Source organism: Pan paniscus, chromosome 23 (genome assembly GCF_029289425.2).
Source record: "Pan paniscus chromosome 23, NHGRI_mPanPan1-v2.0_pri, whole genome shotgun sequence".
Lineage (NCBI taxonomy): Eukaryota > Metazoa > Chordata > Mammalia > Primates > Hominidae > Pan > Pan paniscus.
This window is the reverse complement of record NC_085927.1, coordinates 27,831,099-27,852,675: the sequence shown is the minus strand read 5'-3', so window position 1 is coordinate 27,852,675 and position 21,577 is coordinate 27,831,099. Positions and strand designations below refer to the sequence as shown.

The 21,577-nt window shown below is 44.3% G+C and overlaps 1 protein-coding gene and 1 pseudogene across 6 annotated transcripts in view; one reads left to right on the top strand and one right to left on the bottom strand.

The window, feature by feature from the left end:
• The window catches only part of LOC100991444 (chromatin remodeling regulator CECR2), a 192,501-nt gene that overhangs the window by 21,881 nt on the left and 149,043 nt on the right, over positions 1–21,577 (bottom strand). For all 6 annotated transcript variants that reach the window (XM_034948891.4, XM_055105568.2, XM_034948894.3 and 3 more), the window contains one exon: positions 12,648–12,801. In XM_034948891.4, coding sequence (XP_034804782.3) covers positions 12,648–12,801 — 154 coding nt within the window. The remainder of the gene's footprint in view (positions 1–12,647; positions 12,802–21,577) is intronic.
• On the top strand, positions 16,598–19,096 carry LOC134730130 (dnaJ homolog subfamily A member 1-like; annotated as a pseudogene).

Below are 21,577 nucleotides of genomic sequence, written 5' to 3'. Positions count from 1 at the left end.
AGAAGCCAGCAAGAGCCTCTATTTTCTTTTCTTTTTTATTTTTATTTTTGAGATGGAGTTTTGCTCTTGTTGCCCAGGCTGGAGTGCAATGGCGCCACCTTGGCTCACCACAACCTCTGCCCCCTGGGTTCAAGCGATTCCCCTGCCTCAGCCTCCCGAGTAGCTGGGATTACAGGCATGCACAACCACGCCCAGCTAATTTTGTATTTTTAGTAGGGATGGGGTTTCTCCATGTTGGTCAGGCTGGTCTCGAACTCGTGACCTCAGGTGAACTGCCCACCTCAGCCTCCCAAAGTGCTGGGATTACAGGAGTGAGCCATGGCGCCCGGCCTGAGCCTCTACTTTCTTCCCCAGTTCTAGCTTCTGTTCCACAAGGGATAGGATCTTTGCCTGACTACTGCTGTGAGCAAGACACGATCCCTGTTGGGTTGCATTTGACTTGAGTTTTTGTTCCTACATTATTTTCATTTGTGATGCTAATCTATATCTCCTTTAATCAATGAAAAGAAGTTTGCTATCACCAAATTTTAAGAAAAATTTTAAATTTTTAAAAATTATTTTTTTTTCTGACTTCTAAGAAAGTTCTCTAAACCAACTATTTTTTTTTTCTGGAAAAAAAAGAAAAATTTCAACCATAAAGAAAACTGTAAATTAACGAATACGCATGTATCACCCAACCTGTCAAACTTTAAACATTTTGTCTTATTAATGTTAATACAGTATTTCATGGTATGATTATTCCACAGCTTAACAATCCATTATTCTCCTTGATTCCAGTTTTAGAAGTTTGTAAACAATAGTATCAACAAAGTTATTTTAAAACATGTCTTCTCAAGCATGTGTGTAAGGATTCTCTAAGATGTGAACCCAGCAGCAGAATGACCAGATAGGAGTAAAAAGTATATATGTAAACTTCAGGCACTGTCAAAGGGGTGTCCATCATTTCCAAAGAGGTTACAGAATTTTTTTTTTTTTGAGATGGAGTCTCACTCTGTTGCCCAGGCTAAAGTGTAGTGGTGCGATCTCAGCTCACTGCAACCTCCGCCTCCCAGGTTCAAGCGATTCTCCTGCCTCAGCCTCCTGAGTAGTTGGGACTACAGGGGTCTGTCACCACGCCTGGCTAATTTTTTTTGTTTTGTTTTGTTTTGTTTTGAGACGGAGTCTCACTCTGTCGCTCAGGCTGGAGTGCAGTGGTGCGATCTCGCCTCACTGCAAGCTCCGCCTCCTGGGTTCACGTCATTCTCCTGCCTCAGCCTCCCGAATAGCTGGGACTACAGGCACCCCCCACCACGCCTGGCTAACTTTTTGTATTTTTTAGTAGAGACGGGGTTTCACTGTGTTAGCCAGGATGGTCTTGATCTCCTGACCTTGTGATCCACCTGCCTCGACCTCCCAAAGTGCTGGGATTACAGACATGAGCCACCGCACCTGGCATTTTTTTTTTTGAGACAGAGTTTCACTCTTGTTGCCCAGGCTGGAGTGCAATGGCATGATCTCAGCTCCCAGCACTTTGGGAGGCTGAGGCAGGTGGATCACGAGGTCAGGAGATGGAGACCAACCTGGCTAACACAATGAAACCCTGTCTCTACTAAAAATACAAAAAAAAAAAAGGAAAAAAAAGAAAAAAAAATTAGCCAGGCGTGGTGGCAGGTGCCTGTAGTCCCAGCTACTCGGGAGGCTGAGGCAAGAGAATGATGTGAACCCGGGAGGCGGGGCTTGCAGTGAGCTGAGATTGTGCCACTGCACTCCAGCTTGGGCGACAGAGTGAGACTCCGTCTCAAAAAATAAATAAATAAATAAAGTAATCAAATATGACAGTTCTCTCTCTTTCCTTATGGTTTTTGCTTTTTGTACTTAAAAATTCTTTTCTATCCCATCTACAACTTCTTCAGAAAGGTTCTGGCCTTTAGTGTATCTGCAACTTATATAAGGAGCAGGGATGTAAATTTTTTCCCTATAAATGAACAAGTGTCCTGGTACCACTGTTCTCTCCAAGAGACAGGGGTCTCGCTCCGTTGGGATCATAGGTCACCGCAACCTTGAACTCCTGTGCATAACGGATCCTCCCACATCAGACTCCTGAGTGGCTGGGACTACAGGCACACACCACCACGCCTGGCACTGTTTCTGAAAAACCCATGTTCTCTCTCAAGGTCTGTTTCTGGTCTCATTGTCTATCTCTATGCCAATACCATTCTCTCTCAATCACTGCAGATTTGATCTCATTATGTGGCATAATGATTGACCCTATCGTATTGTTTTTGCAAGTTTTCATGCCCTTTGCTCGGCCGGGCATGGTGGCTCACATCTGTAATCCTAGCACTTTGGGAGGCGGAGGCAGGCAGATCATCAGAGGTCGGGAGTTCGAGACCAGCCTGACCAACATGGAGAAACCCTGTCTCTACTAAAAATACAAAATTAGCCAGGCGTGGTGGTGCATGCCTGTAATCCCAGCTACTTGGGAGGCTGAGGCAGGAGAATTGCTTGAACCCCAGAGGCGGAGGTTGCGGTGAGCCGAGATCACACCATTGCACTCCAGCCTGGGCAACAAGGGTGAAACGTCGTCTCAAAAACAAACAAACAAACAAACAAACAAAAAAAGGCCCTTTGCTCTTTTATATGAATTTTAGGAACAGTGTGTTGAGATCCACAGATTCTTTTTTTTTAGGAGACAGAGCCTCACTCTATCACCCAGGCTGGAGTGCAATGGTGTGATTTCAGGTCACTGCAGCCTCTGCCTCTCAGGTTCAAGCAATTCTCGTGCCTCAGCCTCCCGGGTAGCTGGGATTACAGGTATATGCCACTATGCCTGGGTAATTATTGTATTTTTAGTAGAGACGGGGTTTCACCATGTTAGCTAGGCTGATCTTCAACTCCTTAGCTCAAGTGATCTGTCCACCTCGGCCTCCCACGGTGCTGGGATTGTAGGTGTGAGCCACTATGCCCAGCTGTCATAATTTTTTTTTTTTTTGGAGATAGAGTCTCACTCTGTTGCTCAGGCTGGAGTGCTGCGGTGGCGCTATGTTAACACACTGCAACCTCTGCCTCCTGGGTTCAAGCGATTCTCATGCCTCAGCCTCCCAAGTAGCTAGCTGGGATTACAGAAGTGCACCAACATGTCCAGCTAATTTTTCTATTTTTAGTAGAGACGGGGTTTCACCAAGTTGGCCAGGATGGTCTTGATCTTCTGACCTCGTGATCTGCCCGCCTCGGCCTCCCAAAGTGCTGGGATTACAGGTGTGAGCCACCGCGCCTGGCCGGGTCATGCTATCTTTTAATAAAATTGTTCATGTTGACATTTATAGAATAATAATGAGCGGCTGGGTGCAGTGGATCACCTGAGGTCAGGAGTTCAAGAACAGCCTGACCAACATGGTGAGACCCCCATCTCTACTAAAAATAACAAAAAAAATTGCCAGGCGTGGTGACACATGCCTGTAATCCCAGCTACTTTGGAGGCTGAGGCAGGAGAATTATTTGAACCTGGGAGGCGGAAGTGGCAGTGAGCCGAGATCGCACCACTGCACTCCAGCCTGAGCAATAGAGTGAGACTCCATCTCAAAAAAAAAAAAAAAAAAAAAAAAAAAAAAAAAAGAATAATAATGAATATACCTACTTGGTGAATTTCTTAGCTATAATAGTTTCCTGGGTGATTTTCTTGGAGTTTCAAGTCATACACCACTCCAAATATGTATACATACCTATGTATTTTTCTTTGTAGACACTAAATCCTTACAATACAATATTAAATGGAAACAATAGAGGAAATCCTTGTGTTTATCCTGACTTTAAAGGGAACACTTCTAATGTTTCCCCATCAAGTAGAAGGTCTGCCTAGATTATTAAGATATTGGCTGAGGAAGTTTCATTCTATTATTCTAAGTTTGCAGAAAACCCCAGGAAGGCCTGAAACTACTAGAAGCTGGAAAGGCCACAGACTCTCACCTACAGTCTTCAGAGAGTGAAACCCTGTCAATACCTAGATTTTGGATTTCTAACTTCCAGGACTATGAGAGAATAAATTTCTGCTATTTTATGCCACCTGGTTAATGTAGGTTGTTATGGTAGCCCTAAGGAACTAATAAAAAAATTCAAAATTCAACCCACTACCCACCCCTTCCTTTTTTTGAGACAGGGTCTTGCTGTTGCCCAGGCTGGAGTGCTGTGCACAACCATGGCTCACTACAGCCTTGACCTCCTGGGCTCAAGTGATCCTCCTACCTCAGCCTCCCGAGTAGCTGGGACTACAGGCATGCACCACCATGTCTGGCTAATTTTTAAGATTTTCTGTAGAGATGGGGCCTCATTATGTTGCCCAGGCTGGTCTTGAACTCCAGGACTCAAGTAATTCTCCTGCCTTGGCTTCCCAAACTGCTGGGATTACAGGCATGAGCCACTGCACCTGGCCATCAATCCCATCGTCCCCTGAGGTCTGCTGTTGCTCCTATCTGCTATCACTATTAAGAACATCCTCTCAGGGTAATCCACCTTTTCCACATTGGTTGTTTTAGGGAACAGAATGTTCTATAATTCAGTTCCATATGCCCACATATAATTTATATCCAGTTTATATCTCTTCTTGCTTTCTGTATCTGAGGATCAGGGTTTTTCATCAAACCAAAAAACTACTCAATCATTGTTTCTGAACATTCTCTTGGCCTTACCATACTGATTCTTTCCTTCTAGAACTTACAGTGAACACATACAGGACCTTTCATGCTTTCTGCCACCTGCATCTGTTATGAAGCCTTTTCTGATGGTTGCAAATCCAATTTTCATGTTCTGCTTTGTGATACTGGGGCTGGGATCCTGCACATACAACTCCCTTCTCTGCTGGTTTTATATTCTACCAAAGGGAGCATCAGAGGGACCACGGGAGGCACGCTGAGGAGGACAGCGATTTCCTTCCATTTGCTTGCTGATGCCGTTCAACTCATCCTAGGATGGATGGTCCTGCATCTGCGAAGCCGCACTTGGCAGCGGGAGTTTGCCTGCCTTCATAGTGCTAGCAGTGGGGCTGCAGCCCCCCACCTCTGACAATCCCACTTCCTCCGTCTGTGTCACCACGGGGATCCCTTTAACCTTTTTTTTGTTTTCTAACTCCCATTTTACCAAAGAGTCATGTGATGTTTTCCCTGCTGAAGTAGCTAGTGTAGTTTCGGTTTTCAAGGCTGGACCCCAACTGATTAACTACAAGTTACTTCTTTCGTCATGGCCGGCTTCATCTCATTCTAGTTAACCAGACATATCACCCAAATGAGCATACAGTTCAGTAGCATTAAGTGTGTAAGTAATGTTGTGGCGCCATCACCGGTATCCATTTCTAGAATCTTTTCATTACTCCAGTCTGTAACGTTAAACACTGACTCCCCATTTCCCTCTCGCCTCAGCCTCTAGTACAAAACATTTGTCCACGTGTGTCCTGCTGATAACACTTCGTGTAATACCTTCAAGGTTCATCCATGTTGTAGCATGTTTCAGAATTTCCTTCCCTCTTAAGGCTGAATAACACCCCGTTCTAAGTGTATACTGCATTCAGGTTCTCCTTTTATCCACTGGTGGACACTTGGCTGTTTCACTTTTTGCCTTCTGTTGTTTTTTTTTTTCTTTTTTGAGGGGGACAGAGTCTCACTCTGTTGCCCAGGCTGGAATGCAGTGGCATGATCTCAGCTCACTGCAGCCTCTGCCTCCCGAATTCAAGCAATTCTCCTGTCTCAGCCTCCCGAGTAGTTGGGACTACAGGTGCACGCCACCATGCCCGGCTAATTTTTTTTTTGTATTTTTAGTAGAGACGGGGTTTCACCATGTTGGCCAGGATGGTGTCAATCTCCTGACCTCGTGATCTGCCTGCCTCAGCTTCCCAAAGTGCTGGGATTACAGGCGTGAGCCACCGCGCCTGGCCTTATTTTTTTTTTTTTCTTAATCCACTTTCCTCCTTTCAAGTTTCTTTAAATAAATAAAAGCTCTGAGTCCTCTCCTTGAAAGTATGCAGTCATGTGCCGGGCGCGGCACCACTGCACTCCAGCCTGGGCGACAGAGCGACACTCCGTCTCAAAACAACAACAACGACAACAAAAGTATGGGTAATGTAACATTACAGGAGTTTTGAAAAAAAAAAAAAAATTCAGGGAACTCCAAGATGAGTGACCATCAGCACTGTTGAGATGCTAGAATATAAATACCAGCATACGACAGAGGAACTATTTACAGGTAGATCTTCACATCATTATGAAATTTCTTCTCAGTCATTCCCAACACAAATATTACTCATTATGTTAAAAGGACCTGCAGAATAAAATCCTCTTAGAATGTCACACAAAGCTTGTTTCTCTGAATAAACTGTTGTAATTTTTAAAAGTGTCTGATTAGTACATAATTGATTATTTCTCTTTTTTTGTAGTTGGAAGCTACTAAAAAGTCTGGAAAAGGTTATTGTAAGTATCTTATGGCTTACAAAAATTCCTTCCATAAGAACTATCATGGGAGGCAGAGCGAGACTTTGTCTCAAACAAACAAAGAAAACTATCATTTGTGACTTTAAATGTGTGTCAGAGACTGTCCTGTTTTCATTTAATCCTTACTTTTTTTTTTTTTTTTTTTGAGACGGAATCTTGCTCTGTCGCCCAGGCTGGAGTGCGGTGGCGCGATCTCGACTCACTGGAAGCTCCGCCTCCTGGGTTCACGCCATTCTCCCGCCTCAGCCTCCCGAGTAGCTGGGACTACAGGCGCCCGCCACCACGCCCGGCTAATTTTTTGTATTTTTAGTAGAGACGGGGTTTCACCGTGTTAGTCACGATGGTCTTGATCTCCTGACCTCGTGATTCGCCCACTTCGGCCTTCCAAAGTGCTGGGATTACAACCGTGAGCCACGGCGCCCAGCCCATTTAACCCTTCTAACAAGGTCTGCACAGCCCATCCCAATGCGACCCTGGGCTACCTGGTAGGACTCAATTCATGCCCAGCCAGCCTTCCTGTGCTTGCTCCGCTCCAGCCGCGCCGGGACTTCCAGCCAGCCTTCCTGTGCTTGCTTTGCTCCCCTCCGCTGCAGCCTCGCCCTGGACTTCCTGCTGCATATCCCTGCCTCCGTGCCTCTGCTCTTGTCTGCACTGCGCCTTCCGCTTCAGGCACTCATGGGTCAACCTCATTCACTTTATTTAAATGTCAAATCTTCAGAGAGGGCTTTCTTTTTTGTCTGAGACAGGGTTTTGCTCTATCACCCAGGCTGTGTTCAGCAGGGGAAATCAGCGCTCACTGCAGCCTCGATCTCCTGGGCTCAAGGGGTCCTCCTGCCACAGCCTCCCAAGTAGCTGGGACCACAGGTGGAGCCACCACGCCCAGCCATGTCACTCTTTACCTGTAAACCTGCCTAATTTTACTTCAGATCACTCACCACTATTATCCCACAATATTTGTCTACTCTCCACCTTCTCACCACTAGAATGAAAATAGTACTTCTGGCTGGGTGTGTGCTCACGCTTGTATTCCCAGCACTTTGGGAGGCTGAGGCAGATGGATCACTTGAGGCCAGGAGTTCAAGACCAGCCTGGCCAACACGGCAAAACCCCATCTCTACTAAAAATACAAAAATTAGCCGGGTGTGGTAGTGTACACCTGTAATCACAGCTACTTGGGAGGCTGAGGCATGGTAATCACTTGAACCTGAGAAGTGGAGGTTGCAGTGAGATCAGATCATGCCACTGCACTCTAGCCTGGGCAAAAGAGTGAGACTCTGTCTCAAAAATAACAAAAAAGAAAAGAAAAGAAAAGAAAAAAAAAGCCATACTTCTCTGCTGTGCTATCAAATGCCAGATCATATTCATTCATAATAACTATTTTTTTTGTACCCATTAACCATCCTACCTCTCCCCAACCCTCCACTATCGTTCCCAGCCTCTGGTAACCATCCCTTTTCCCTCTATCTCCACGGGTTCAATTATTTTGATTTCTAGATCCCACAAGTAAGTGAGAATATCCAATGTTTGTCTTTCTGTGCCTGTCTTATTTCATTTAAAATAATAACCTCCAGTTCTACCCATGTTGTTGCAAACGACTGCATCTTTCTGTTTTTATGGCTGAATAGTACTCCCTTGTGTATCAGTACCACATTTTCTTTATCCATTCATTTGCTGACGGACACTTAGGTTGCTTCCAAATCTTGGCTATTGTGAACAGAGCTGCAAAAAATATGGGAGTGTAGTTATCTCTTCAATATATTGATTTCCTTTCTTTTGGGTGTATACCCAGCAGTGGGATTAGTAGATTTTATGGTAGCTCTCTTTTTAGTTTTCTAAGGAACATCTAAGCTGTTCTCCATAGTGGGGGACTAATTTATGTTCCTACCAACAGTATATGAGGATTTCCTCTTCTCATTCTCACCAGTATTTGTTATTGCCTGTCCTTTGGGTATAAACCATTTTAACTGTGTAAGATGATATCTCATAATAGTTTTGGATTTCCATTTCTCTGATGATCAATGATACTGAGCACTTTTTTCATAAGCTTGTTTGCTTTTTTTTTTTTTTCTGAGACAGAATCTTGCTGTATTGCCCAGGCTGGAGTGAAGTCTTGGCTTGATCTCTGCTCACTGCAACCTCCTGTCTCCCAGGTTCAAGCAATTCTCCTGCCTCAGCCTCCTGAGTAGGTGGGATTACAGGCGTGTGCCACCATGCCTAGCTAATTTTAGTATTTTTAGTAGAGGCAGGGTTTTGCCATGTTGGCCAGGTTGGTCTTGAACTCCTGATCTCAAGTCATCTGCCCGCCTCGGCCTCCCGAAGTGCTGGGATTACAAGCATGAGCCACCACACCTGGCTTGTTTTTAAATTTATTTTTATTTTTTTGAGACAGGGTCTCGCTCTATTGCCCAGGATGGAGTGCAGTGGCATGATCTCAGCTCACTGGAGCCTGGACCTCCCAGGCTCAAGCTATCTGCCCATCTCAGCTTCCCAAGTAGCTGGCACTACAGGTATGAACAACCGTGCTCGGTTAATTTTTGTATTTTTTGTAGAGATGGGGTTTTACCGTGTTGCCGAGGCTGGTCTTGAACTCCTGTGCTAAAACAATCTGCCAGCCTTGGCCTCCCAAAGTGCTGAGCTTACAAGCATGACTCAACATGCCTGGCCTCGTCTGCATTTGTATGACTTCTTTTGAGAAATCTCTATTCAAATATTTTGCCCATTTTAATATCCGATTATTAGACTTTTTCCTAAGAGTTGTTTCAGCTCCTTCTATATTCTGGTTATTCATCCTTTGTCAACTGGGCAGTCTGCAAATGTTTTCTCCCATTCTGTGGGTTGTCTCTTCACTTTGCTGGTTGTTTCCTTTGCTGTGCAGAAGCTTTTTAACTTGATGTGATCCCATTTGTCCATTTTTGCTTTGGGTGCCTGTGCTTGAAATCAATGTCCTAGAGGGTTTCTCCAACGTTTTTTCTTGTAGAGTTTCATAATTTGAGGTCTTAGATATAATTCTTTTTTTTTTTTTTGAGATGGAGTCTTACTCTGTCACACAGGTTGGAGTGCAGTGATGCAATCTCAGCTCACTGCAACCTCTGCTGCCCAGGTTCAAGCGATTTTCTTGCCTCAGCCTCCTGAGTAGCTGGGATTACCGGTGCCTGCCACCGTGCCCAGCTAATTTTTGTATTTTTAGTAGAGACGGGGTTTCAACACCTTGGCCAGGCTGGCCTTGAACTCTTGACCTTGTAATTCACCCGCCTTGGCCTCCCAAAGTGCTGGGATTACAGGCATAAGTCGCCACGCCCGGCCTTAGATATAATTATTTAATCCACTTTGATTTTATTTTTGTATGTGGCAGGAGATAGGGGTCTAGTTTCATTCTTCTGCTTATGGATATCCAGTTTCCCCAGCACCACTTGTAGAAGAGACTGTCTTTTCCCCAGTGTATGTTCTTAGCACGTGTGTTGAAAATGAGTTCGCTGTACGTGTGTGGACTTGTTTCTGGATTCTCTATTCTGTTCCATTTGTCTGTGTGTTGGTTTTTATGCCAGATCCCCCTATTGTTTTGGTCCCCACAGGTCTGAAGTATAATTTGAAGTCAGGTAATTCCTCCAGGTTTGTTATTTTTGCTTAGGATAGCTTTGCCTATTCTGGGTCTTTTGTGGGTCCAAAAAAATAAAAGGATTTTTTTTTCTATTTTTGTGAAGAATGTCATTGGTATTCTGGTAGACATTGCATTGAATCTGTAGATTACTTTGAGTAGTATGGACATTTTAAGAATACTGATTCTTGTTATCCATGAACGTAGGAAGCTTTCCAGTTTTTGGGTGTTCTTTTCAATTTGTTTCCTCCATGTTTTATAGTTTTCATTATAGACCTCTTTCACTTCTTTGGTTAATTCCTAGGATTTAATTTTATTTGTGACTTCTGTAGATGGGACTACAATACAGGCATTATTAATCTTACATTACAGAAACTGAGCCATAAAAATGAGTTTTGGACCTGCCTATATAAATTAAAATGACAGGTGTACCCAATAAGGACCCTATTAAATAAAAAAACACAATTCCACTAAAAAATATAAACAAATAAAAGCCAGTTATTATGTCCTGAGGAATTTAAATGTGGCACTGGACATAGCCAATTATGGAAGATCTTACAAGTGAGATATACTACATAGTATGACACAGGCTAAACCTGTAGATTATATGCACTAAGGGTTGTTTTTTTTATTGAGACAGAGTCTTGCTCTGTCGCCCAGGCTGGAGTGCAGTAGCACGATCTTGGCTCACTGCAACCTCCACCTCCGGGGTTCAAGCAATTCTCCCACCTCATCCTCCTGAGTAGCTGGGATTACAGGCGTGAGCTACCACGTTTGGCCATGTTGGCCAGGCTGTCTCAAACTCCTGACCTCAAGTGATTCGGCCACTGTGGCTTCCCAAAGTGCTGGGATTACAGGCGTGAGCCACCGTGCCCAGCCATCATTTCTTTCTTTCTTTTCTTTTCCCTCCCTCCCTTCCTTTCTTTCTTTTTTTTTTTTTTTTTTGAGATGGAGTTTCACTCTTGTTGCCCAGGCTGGAGTACAATGGCACGATCTCGGCTCACCGCAACCTCCACTTCCTGGGTTCAAGCGATTCTCCTGCCTTAGCCTCCTGAGTAGCTGGCATTACAGGCATGCCCCACCACGCCCAGCTAATTTTTTGTATTTTTAGTAGAGATGGGGTTTCTCCATGTTGGTCAGGCTGGTCTCGAAAACCCAACCTCATGTGATCCTCCCCCCTTGGCCTCCCAAAGTGCTGGGATTACAGGCATGAGTCACTGTGCCTGACCCCTCATTTCTTTATTAATTCTAAAATCCTTAATGTGGGCAGGCACAGTGGCTCACGCCTGTAATCCCAGCACTTTGGGAGGCCGAGGTGGCAAGATCATTTGAGGTCAGCAGTTTGAGACCAACCTGCCCAACATGGTAAAACCCCATCTCTAAAAATACAAACATTAGCCGGGTGTGGTGGCACGCCTATAGTCCTAGCTACTCAGGAGGCTGAGGCAGAGGTTGCAGTAAGTGAAGATTGTGCCACTGCACTCCAGGTGGGCCACAGAGTGAGACTATGTATCAAAAAAAAAAAAAAAAAAAAAAAAGGGCCAGGCATGGTGGCTCATGCCTGTAATCCCAGCACTTTGGGAGGCCAAGGCGGGCAGATTACGAGGTCAGGATATCGAGACTATCCTGGCTAACACAGTGAAACCCTGTCTCAACTAAAAATACAAAAAATTAGCTGGGTGTGGTGGTGGGTGCCTGTAGTCCCAGCTACTTGGGAGGCTGAGGCAGGAGAATGGCGAGAACCTGGGATGCGGAGCTTGCAGTGAGACGAGATCGTGCCACTGCACTCCAGCCTGGGCGACAAACCGAGACGGAGTCTCAAAAAAAAAAAAAAAAAAGATCTTGGTAGGAATGAGGTGCACATAATAGGTTAAGTAACTTTCTGTTACTTAATAGGTACATAAGGCCAGAATACTTCAATTTTCTTAGCCAAAATTTACCGAAATCTTGCCCTGCAAAACACTGCATTCAAAAAACTAAATCCATATGCTATGCTGTTGTATTGAAAAATTAAAAATATTCAATACACTTATTTAAAAGGTAAATCTTGGACTATCTTCAATTACACCAAGTGATCTGTTATCACATGATTTATCAGGTTGAACTTATAAATACAATTGTTATCTAAGAAAACATCTGAAGACAGTTATTATCCTTTGCTTGCAGAACTCTAAACAGAAAAAAAGTGGCCGGGTGCGGTGGCTCACACCTGTAATCCCAGCACTTTGGGAGGCCGAGGCGGGTGGATCACAAGGTCAGGAGTTCTAGACCATCCTGGCTAACACGGTGAAACCCCGTCTCTACTAACAATACAAAAAATTAGCCGGGCGTGGTGGCGGGCGCCTGTAGTCCCAGCTACTTGGGAGGCTGAGGCAGGAGAATGGCATGAACCCGGGAGGTGAAGCTTGCAGTGAGCTGAGATCACGCCACTGCACTCCAGCCTGGGCGACACAGTGAGACTCCGTCTCAAAAAAAAAAAAAGAAATTGCCGGAAACAACTTGGATGCATGGCAGGACTTAGCTTGAGTTGGCTCTGGCTACAGGACGGCTGGTCGACAGACATGCACCTCTCCAGACCACGCGGACACTGCACATACCTTCCACTGCCTTGACCTTCTCCTCCAACTCGCGTTTCCTCTCTTCCTTTAGCATCTGCTCCTGCTCCTTCTTCTGCACTGCTAGAAGAATCTGACGCTCTTCTTCCTCCTCTTTGCGCTTTTGTTTTTCTATTCTGGTCAGCACAGGAGTCTCCTGTGAGGAGCCAATGAGCACATCCGGTCAGTACACAATCATGCAAGATAAGCTCTTTGCTCTCAGTTCATTGAATTCAGTATTTTCAACAAATAATATTAGCTAGGGACTTTATATCACGAAAAGCTGATTTTGTTATCTGTAAAATACACATATGGATATACATAAATGTTAAAACATAAGGGAGATTCAAAACGGTAAAACTTTTGTGTCCAACAATTTATATAATTTGTGGTATTTAGGAGACAATCTTATGGATAATTTACTGGAGAGAAGAGAAACTGGGGCAGTTCAGAGATGTGTTTCTTTAGAGTTAACATCTGATAAAGGGAAGCTTTTTTTTCTTTCTTTTTTTTTTTTTTGAGATAGAGTCTCGCTCTGTCGCCTAGGCTGGAGTGCAGTGGTGCGATCTTGGCTCACTGCAAGCTCTGCCTCCCGGGTTCACGCCATTCTCCTGCCTCCGACTCCCAAGTAACTGGAACTACAGGCGCCTGCCACCACACCCGGCTAATTTTTTGTATTTTCACTTGAGATGGGGTTTCACCATGTTAGCCAGGATGGTCTTGATCTCCTGACCTCGTGATCCACCTGCCTCAGCCTCCCAAAGTGGAGGGATTATAGGTGTGAGCCACCGTGCCCAGCCGATAAAGGTAAGTTTTAAAAAGCACTAGGAAGTTTTAAAAAGTATACTAGGATGAAAGACAGTCACTCAACAGAACACAGTTCCTTTTTTTTTTTTGAGATGGAATCTCACTCTGTGAGACTGGAGTGCAATGGTATGATCTTGGCTCACTACAACCTCTGCCTCCCAGTTCAAGTGATTCTCTCGCCTCAGCCTCCCAAGTAACTGGAGTTACAGGGTACCTGCCACCACGCCCAGCTAATTTTTGTATTTTTAATAGAGATGGGGTTTCGCCATGTTGGCCAGGCTGGTCTCGAACTTCTGACCTCAGCCTCCCAAAGTGCTGAGATTACAGGCGTAATACTCCAACCTGGGAGATAGACCCTATCTCAAAAACACAAAACAAAACAAAACAAACCGGTTTAGATTCTCATTTGACTCCAAATTTAGAGACGATCTTGCCTAGATAGCAGGCTTTTTTTTTTCCCCCCGAGATGGAGTCTTGCTTTGTCACCAAGGCTGGAGTGCAGTGGCATGATCTTGGCTTACTGCAGACACTGCCTCCTGGGTTCAAGTGATTCTCCTGCCTTAGCCTCTCGAGTAGCTGAGATTACAGGTGTGTACCACCACGCCTAGCTAATTTTTGTATTTTTAGTAGAGATGGGATTTCACCATGTTGACCAGGCTGGACTAGAACTCCTGACCTCAGGTGATCCGCCCACCTCAGCCTCCCAAAGTGCTGGGATTACAGGCGTGAGCCATGGCGCGTGGCCCAGTTAGTAGACTTCTCAATGTCATTTTCACCATTCAAAAATCTATGAGCCTGACTTTAGAAGAGTTTACAGGTAAAAATCTGGAATGAACAGGAGGGACAAAAATTAAAACTGCATACGTTAACACTGTACCCATAAGGTGTCTCAGTGTAACAAACAGAATTAAATAAAACCCATAAAATCTTTATCCTATAACCAGAGCAGGCCAGTTTCAATATGGTGGATGTTGATTCTGAAAAGGGGATGCTATGGACACTTGGCAAGGACGACTGTCCCGAAGACTGCAACTCTGGCCACTGCTTCCCGAATAAATGTCTGTCAAGCACCTTCCCTAAATTTTGCCATAATCCCTGCTCTCACTTCCACCCCACTTCCCAGGTTCTTAATTGTTCCAGCAACATCTTTACCCAGCTGAGATATGATGAAACTGCAGTTAACAAAGCAAAGTAAAACAAAACTATTTGCCTTTGCTCTTTTCAGATGTATACTGATGCCAAAAAAACACCATAAGGTATCAGTTGACTCACACGGGCAGGGAAAAGAGAGGAGATAAGAACACTGAGCCTTGTCACTACAGTAACCAAAACAGCATGGTACTGGTACCAAAACAGAGATATAGACCAATGGAACAGAACAGAGGCCTCAGAAATAACACCACACATCTACAACCATATGATCTTTGACAAACCTGACAAAAACCAGTAACGGGGTAAGGATTCCGTATTTAATAAATGGTGCTGGGAAAACTGGCTAGCCATATGTAGAAAGCTGAAACTGGATCCCTTCCTTATACCTTACACAAAAATTAATTCAAGATGCATTAAAGACTTAAATGTAAAACCTAAAACCATAAAAACCCTAGAAGAAAACCTAGGCATTACCATTCAGGACATAGGCATGGGCAAGGACTTCATGACTAAAACACCAAAAGCAATGGCAACAAAAGCCAAAACAGACAAATGGGATCTAATTAAACTAAAGAGCTTCTGCACAGCAAAAGAAACTACCATCAGAGTGAACAGGCAACCTACAGAATGGGAGAAAATTTTTACAATCTACTCATCTGACAAAGGGCTGATATCCAGAATGTACAAAGAACTTAAAGAAATTAACAACAACAACAAAAAAATCAAACAACCCCATGAAAAAGTGGGCAAAGGATATGAACAGACACTTCTCTCTCTCTCTTTTTTTTTTTTTTTTTGAGATGGAGTCTCGCTCTGTCACCCAGGCTGGAGTGCAGTGGCGCCATCTCGGCTCACTGCAAGCTCCACCATTCTCCTGCGTCAGCCTCCTGAGTAGCTGGGACTACAGGCGCCCGCCACCACGCCTGGCTAATTTTTTGTATTTTTAGTAGAGACGGGGTATCACTGTGTTAGCCAGGATGGTCTCGATCTCCTGACCTCGTGATCCTCCTGCCTTGGCCTCCCAAAGTGCTGGGATTACAGGCGTGAGCCACCGCGCCCGGCCGAACAGACGCTTCTCAAAAGAAGACATTTATGCAGCCAAAAGACACATGAAAAAATGCTCATCATCACTGGTCATCAGAGAAATGCAAATCAAAACCACAATGAGATACCATCTCACGCCAGTTAGAACGGTGATCATTAAAAAGTCAGGAAACAACAGATGCTGGAGAGGATGTGGAGAAATAGGAACGCTTTTACACTGTTGGTGGGAGTGTAAACTGGTTCAACCATTGTGGAAGACAGTGTGACAATTCCTCAAGGATCTAGAACTAGAAATACCATTTGACCCAGTGATCCCATTACTGGGTATATACCCAAAGGATTATAAATCATGCTACTATAAAGACACATGCACACGTATGTTTATTGCGGCGCTATTCACAATAGCAAAGACTTGGAACCAACCCAAATTGTCCATCAATGGACATCAATGATAGACTGGAATAAGAAAATGAGGCACATATACACCATGGAATACTATGCAGCCCAAAAAACCCAAAAAGACGAGTTCATGTCCTTTGCAGGGACATGAATGAAGCTGGAAACCATCATTCTCAGCAAACTATCACAAGACAGAAAACCAAACACCGCATGTTCTCACTCATAGGTGGGAACTGAACAATGAGAACACTTGGACACAGGGTGGGGAACATCACACTCCGGGGTCTGTCAGAGGGTGGGGGACTGGGGGAGGGATAGCATTAGGAGAAATACCTAATGTAAATGATGAGTTGATGGGTGCAGCAAACCAACATGGCACATGTATGTATACCTATGTAACAAACCTGCACATTCTGCACATGTACTCTAGAACTTAAAGTATAATAATAATTTAAAAATCCTACTTACAATAAAAAAAAAACCTGAGCCTTGTCAAAGGGAAGATTTCATTGAAAGAGAATTGTGATGCTTTATGTATGTCAGACCCCAAAATGAGAGGAAAACAGGTATATCTATATATCAAACATGAAAGTTATTTACAGAATTACCTATGTGTATTCTGGCCACTCTCCCCCACAACAAAAGACAATAGGTGTAAACCTGTGAAATATTCTTCTTTCATCAGTACAGGGTACATTAAATAGAATCTAACATTTTAATAAGGACTGAGCAAATGCAAGCCAATTACTTATGAAACTGTAATGTTAAGTCACTCAAGACTTGATAATCTGGCCAGGCACAGTGGCTCACGCCTGTAATCTCAGCACCTTGGGAGGCCAAGGTGGGTGGATCATGAGGTTAAGAGATTGAGACCATCCTGGTAAACATGGTGAAACTCTGTCTTTACTAAAAATACAAAAATTAGCTGGGCATGGTGGTGTGTGCCTGTAGTCCCAGCTACTTGGGAGGCTGAGGCAGGAAAATCGCTTGAACCTGGGAGGTGGAGGTTGCAGTGAGCCAAGATTGTGCCACTGCACTCCAGCCTGGCAACAGAGTGAGATTACGTCTCAAAAAAAAAAAAAAAAGACTTGATAATCTAAACAAACATAGGAAGTGTTCATGTGTTAAGTCAGTGGAGAGGGAGAAAGAGAAAAAAGCCAAAAGCCAATAACCTAAATCTTACTAATATATAATTCTTTTTTTGTAATGAGCATGACTTATTATTCTTAATATGTAATATCTCACAATCAGTTAATAGTGCTCCCCTCAAACAAATGGAACATGAACACAAAACTCACAAACAATATACAAAGCACACGAGGGGCCGGGCATGGTGGCCCATGCCTGTAATCCCAGCACTGTGGGAGGCCGAGGTGGGTGGTTCACGAGGTCAGGAGATCAAGACCTTCCTGGCTAATGTGGTGAACCCTGTCACTACTAACAATACAAAAAATTAGCTGGGCATGGTAGCGGGCGCCTGTAGTCCCAGCTACTCGGGAGGCAGAGGTTGCAGTAAGCTGAGATTGTGCCACTGCACTCCAGCCTGGGTGACAGAATGAGACTCCGTCTCAAAAAAACAAAAACAAAAACAAAAACAAACAAACAAACAAAACAACACCTGAGGGAACTTTCCAGATGCTTGGTGTGAGGTGGAGGAGCAGTGGCTGCACGGACTGCACAGAGCTACAGGCCCCTCCCCACTCCCCACCACCAGCCTCAGCCCACTCACTGGCTACAGAAAATTGTGAAAGAAACCACTTACTATGACATTTTGGGGGTCAAACCTAATGCTACCCACGAAGAACTGACAAAGGCTTCAAAATGGCTTTGAAGTAATACCCTGGTAAGAATCTAAATGAAGGAGAGAAGTTAAATGGATTTCTCAATCTTGAGAAGTTCTCTCTGATGCAGAGAATAGGGAATTCTATGACAAGGGAGGACAGGCAATTAAAGAGGGTGGGGCTGGTGGCAGTTCTCACTCCCCCGTGGACATCTCTGCTAAGTTTTTTTGGGGGAGAAGGAAGGATACTAAGAGAAAGGAGAGGTAAAAAGTCCTACATCAGCTCTCAGTACCCTTAGGAGATCTACACAATGGTGAAAGAAGAAAACTGGCTCTGCAAAAGAATATGATTTGTGACAAATGTGAAGGCAGAGGTGTTAAGAAGGGAGCAGGATCCTGCTGTGTCAACTGCTGAGGTGCTTGAATGCAAACAGTAATTCATCAATAAGACCTGGAATGGTTCAGCAAATTCAATCTGTGTGCATGCAGTGCCAAGCCCATGGGGAAACCATCCGTCCTAAAGATAGACGTGAAAGCTGCAATGGAAGGAAGACAGTTGCAGAGAAGGAGATTCTAGAAGTCCCTATTGACAAAGGCACGAAAGATGGCCAGAAGATAACATTCCGTGGTGAAGGATACCAAGACCAGAACTGGAGCCAGGAAACATTACCACTGGGGTAGAACAGAAAGACCATGCTGTTTTTACTTCACAGGGAGAAGACCTTTTCCTGTGTACAGACACACAGCTGGCTGAAACACTGTGTGACTCCCAAACGCTAACATCTGCTTTCGAGACTGAACCATGGTCCAGGTCAGAATGTCAAGCACGGGGATATCAAGTGTGTGCTAAATGAAGGAATGCCAATTTACTGCACACCGTATGCAAAGCGTCGCCTAATCACTTAATTTATGTAAACGCTCCTCAGAATGGCTCTCTCTCCTAATAAACTCTCTTTGCTGGAAAAACTTCTACCTGGTAGAAAGGAAGTAGAAGAGACTGATGGGATGATCAAAAAGAACTGGTGGGCTCTGAGGCAAATGGGCAAAGATGGCAGCATTACAATGGAGAAGCATATGAGGGCAAGGAACACCATCTCCCCAGAAGAGGTGGTCAGTGTCAAAGCCCTTAACTGGGCCAGTGAGTAACACTCACTGCTGGCATTTTATCTGCAACAGTGACTGAGTGAAGGCCTGTAACCATAATATGCTCACTGCTTCCTATTGTTTTAAATATTCAGCTAGAGAAGTGTTTTAAAGGTAAATGAAGAATAAACGCAATGATAAAAACTCTGACTTTGCCCTGTATGTACGATGACTTCGGTGTGCAAGACGAAATTTAATACCTGTAAAAACTACTTTAAGAAGCTCTCCTAGCATTTTAAGGCCAAGCCTTGTAACTGAGTTGTGTACGTGGATAAGTTTAGGCTGAAAAGCAATGCTAGGTATACGTACTGGCTTCAGTGTATGAACCTTTACCATTAACCTACGAAATTAAAACTGTATTTAACCGGCCATTAGAAAAAGACCCAAGCTAAATTTGTAGAGCAGTGTTGGTCTATATAGTTATTTGTATTAAGTGGGATTCATTGTAATGCCTTTGCATTTATTGTGTGGCTTCAAGTGTTACTCGAAGATGGCATAATATATAACTTAACCTGCGGTATCAGTGGTAGAAATGACACCGGTATTCCTCCGTTCTCACACTGCTATAAAGAACTACATGAGACTGGGATATATGAAGGAAAGAGGCTTAATTGACTCACAATTCCACAGGCTGTATAGAAAGGATAACTGGGGTGCCTCAGGAAACTTATAATCGTGGCGGAAGGTGAGGGGAAAGGAAGCACGTCTCAGCACAGCGAAGCAGGAGAGATAGAGACAGAAAGCCCAAGTGCGCATGTGCGACAGGGGATGTGCCACACACTTTAAAACACCCAGATCTTGGCCAGGCGCGGTGGCTCACGCCTGTAATCCCAGCACTTTGGGAGGCTGAGGAGGGTGGATCACGAGGTCAGGAGTTCGAGACCAGCCTGGCCAAGATGGTGAAACTCCGCCTCCACTAAAAATACAAAAATTAGCCAGGCGTGGTGGCAGGCGCCTATAATCCCAGCTACTCGGGAGGCAGAGGTTGCAGTGAGCTGAGACCACGCCACTGCACTCCAGCCTGGGCGACAGAGTGAGACTCCGTCTCAAAAAAACCCCGAAAAAACAATAAACAACCAGATCAGCTGGGCGCAGTGGCTCACACCTGTAATCCCAGCACTTTGGGAGGACGAGGCGGGCATTTCACCTGAGGTCGGGAGTTCAAGACCAGCCTGACCAACATGGAGAAACCCCATCTCTACTAAAAATACAAAATTAGCCAGGCGTGGTGGCAGGTGCCTGTAATCCCAGCTACTCGTGAGGCTGAGGCAGGGGAATAGCTTGAACCCAGGACACAGAGGTTGCAGTGAGCCGAGATGGTGCCACTGCACTCCAGTCAGGGCAACAACAGCAAAACTCCGTCTCAAAACAAAACAAAACAAAACACCAGCCAGATCTCCTGAGAACTCACACACCATCACAAGAACAGCAAGGCGGAAGTCCATCCCATGATTCATCACCTCCCACCAGGCCCCTCTCCTGACATGTGGGGATTACAATTTGAGATGAGCTCTGGGTGGGGACACAGAGCCAAACCATATCAATACTTTTCTAAAGAAGGGATTTATCATAATATGCTGCTTCTTGAGGGCTTGCACTTCGAGATTTATGTTCCCTTCTGCTGTGCCATCCATATGTATACACAGGCGCATGTACATACATGTATATATGTATATATACATATAAAATGTATACACATATAAATATAATAAATGTGTATATGTATGTACATAACTGTAAATATGTGTGTATGGATATATATCCATATATATATCTCTATATTTTGATCAGTCCTGGTTATCTGTCCCTCTCCTCTTTGGACCATAAGCTCCTGAGTAGTGACTTCCCGAGCCAGGTAACATAGAAATTCAAGTGAAAAAACCTTTACACGAAGAAGTCACATACATATATAATATAGGAAGGTATTCCTTACGTATGTTCAACAGGCTCACAGTTTAAACCATTTGACTTACGCCCCCGCAAAGTAACTAATTTAAGGCTGGTACTGGCCGGGCGTGGTGGCTCACGCCTGTAATCCCAGCACTTTGGGAGGCTAAGGCGGGTGGATCACGAGGTCAGGAGATCGAGACCATCCTGGCTAACACGGTGAAACCCCATTTCTACTAAAAATACAGAGAATTAGCCGGGCGTGGTGGCGGGCGCCTGTAGTCCCAGCTACTTGGGAGGCTGAGGCAGGAGAATGACGTGAACCTGGGAGGTGGAGCTTGCAGTGAGCCCAGATTGTGCCACTGCACTCCAGCCTGGGCGACAGAGCGAGACTCCGTCTCAAAAAAAAAAAAGGTTGGTAGTACAGCAAATTATGAACAGCTTTTATTGTATGCTTAAAAATCTCATCACATGTTCACACGCTTAAATCTGGGTATCAGAATTTAAACAATTCTTGAAATGTATGAATGTCTCAATATACTGATCACAAAGTATCTTAAATATAATGCTCAATATGCAATAAATGCATAGAGGAAAAGCCTGAAGCAAATACGTAAAAACGTAAATAGTAATGATTCCTGAGTTGTGGGATTACCAGGTCTTTTACAGTTTTCTACATGTAGTCTCCACATTTTCTATAAAGACATGGTGGGCAGGTGGG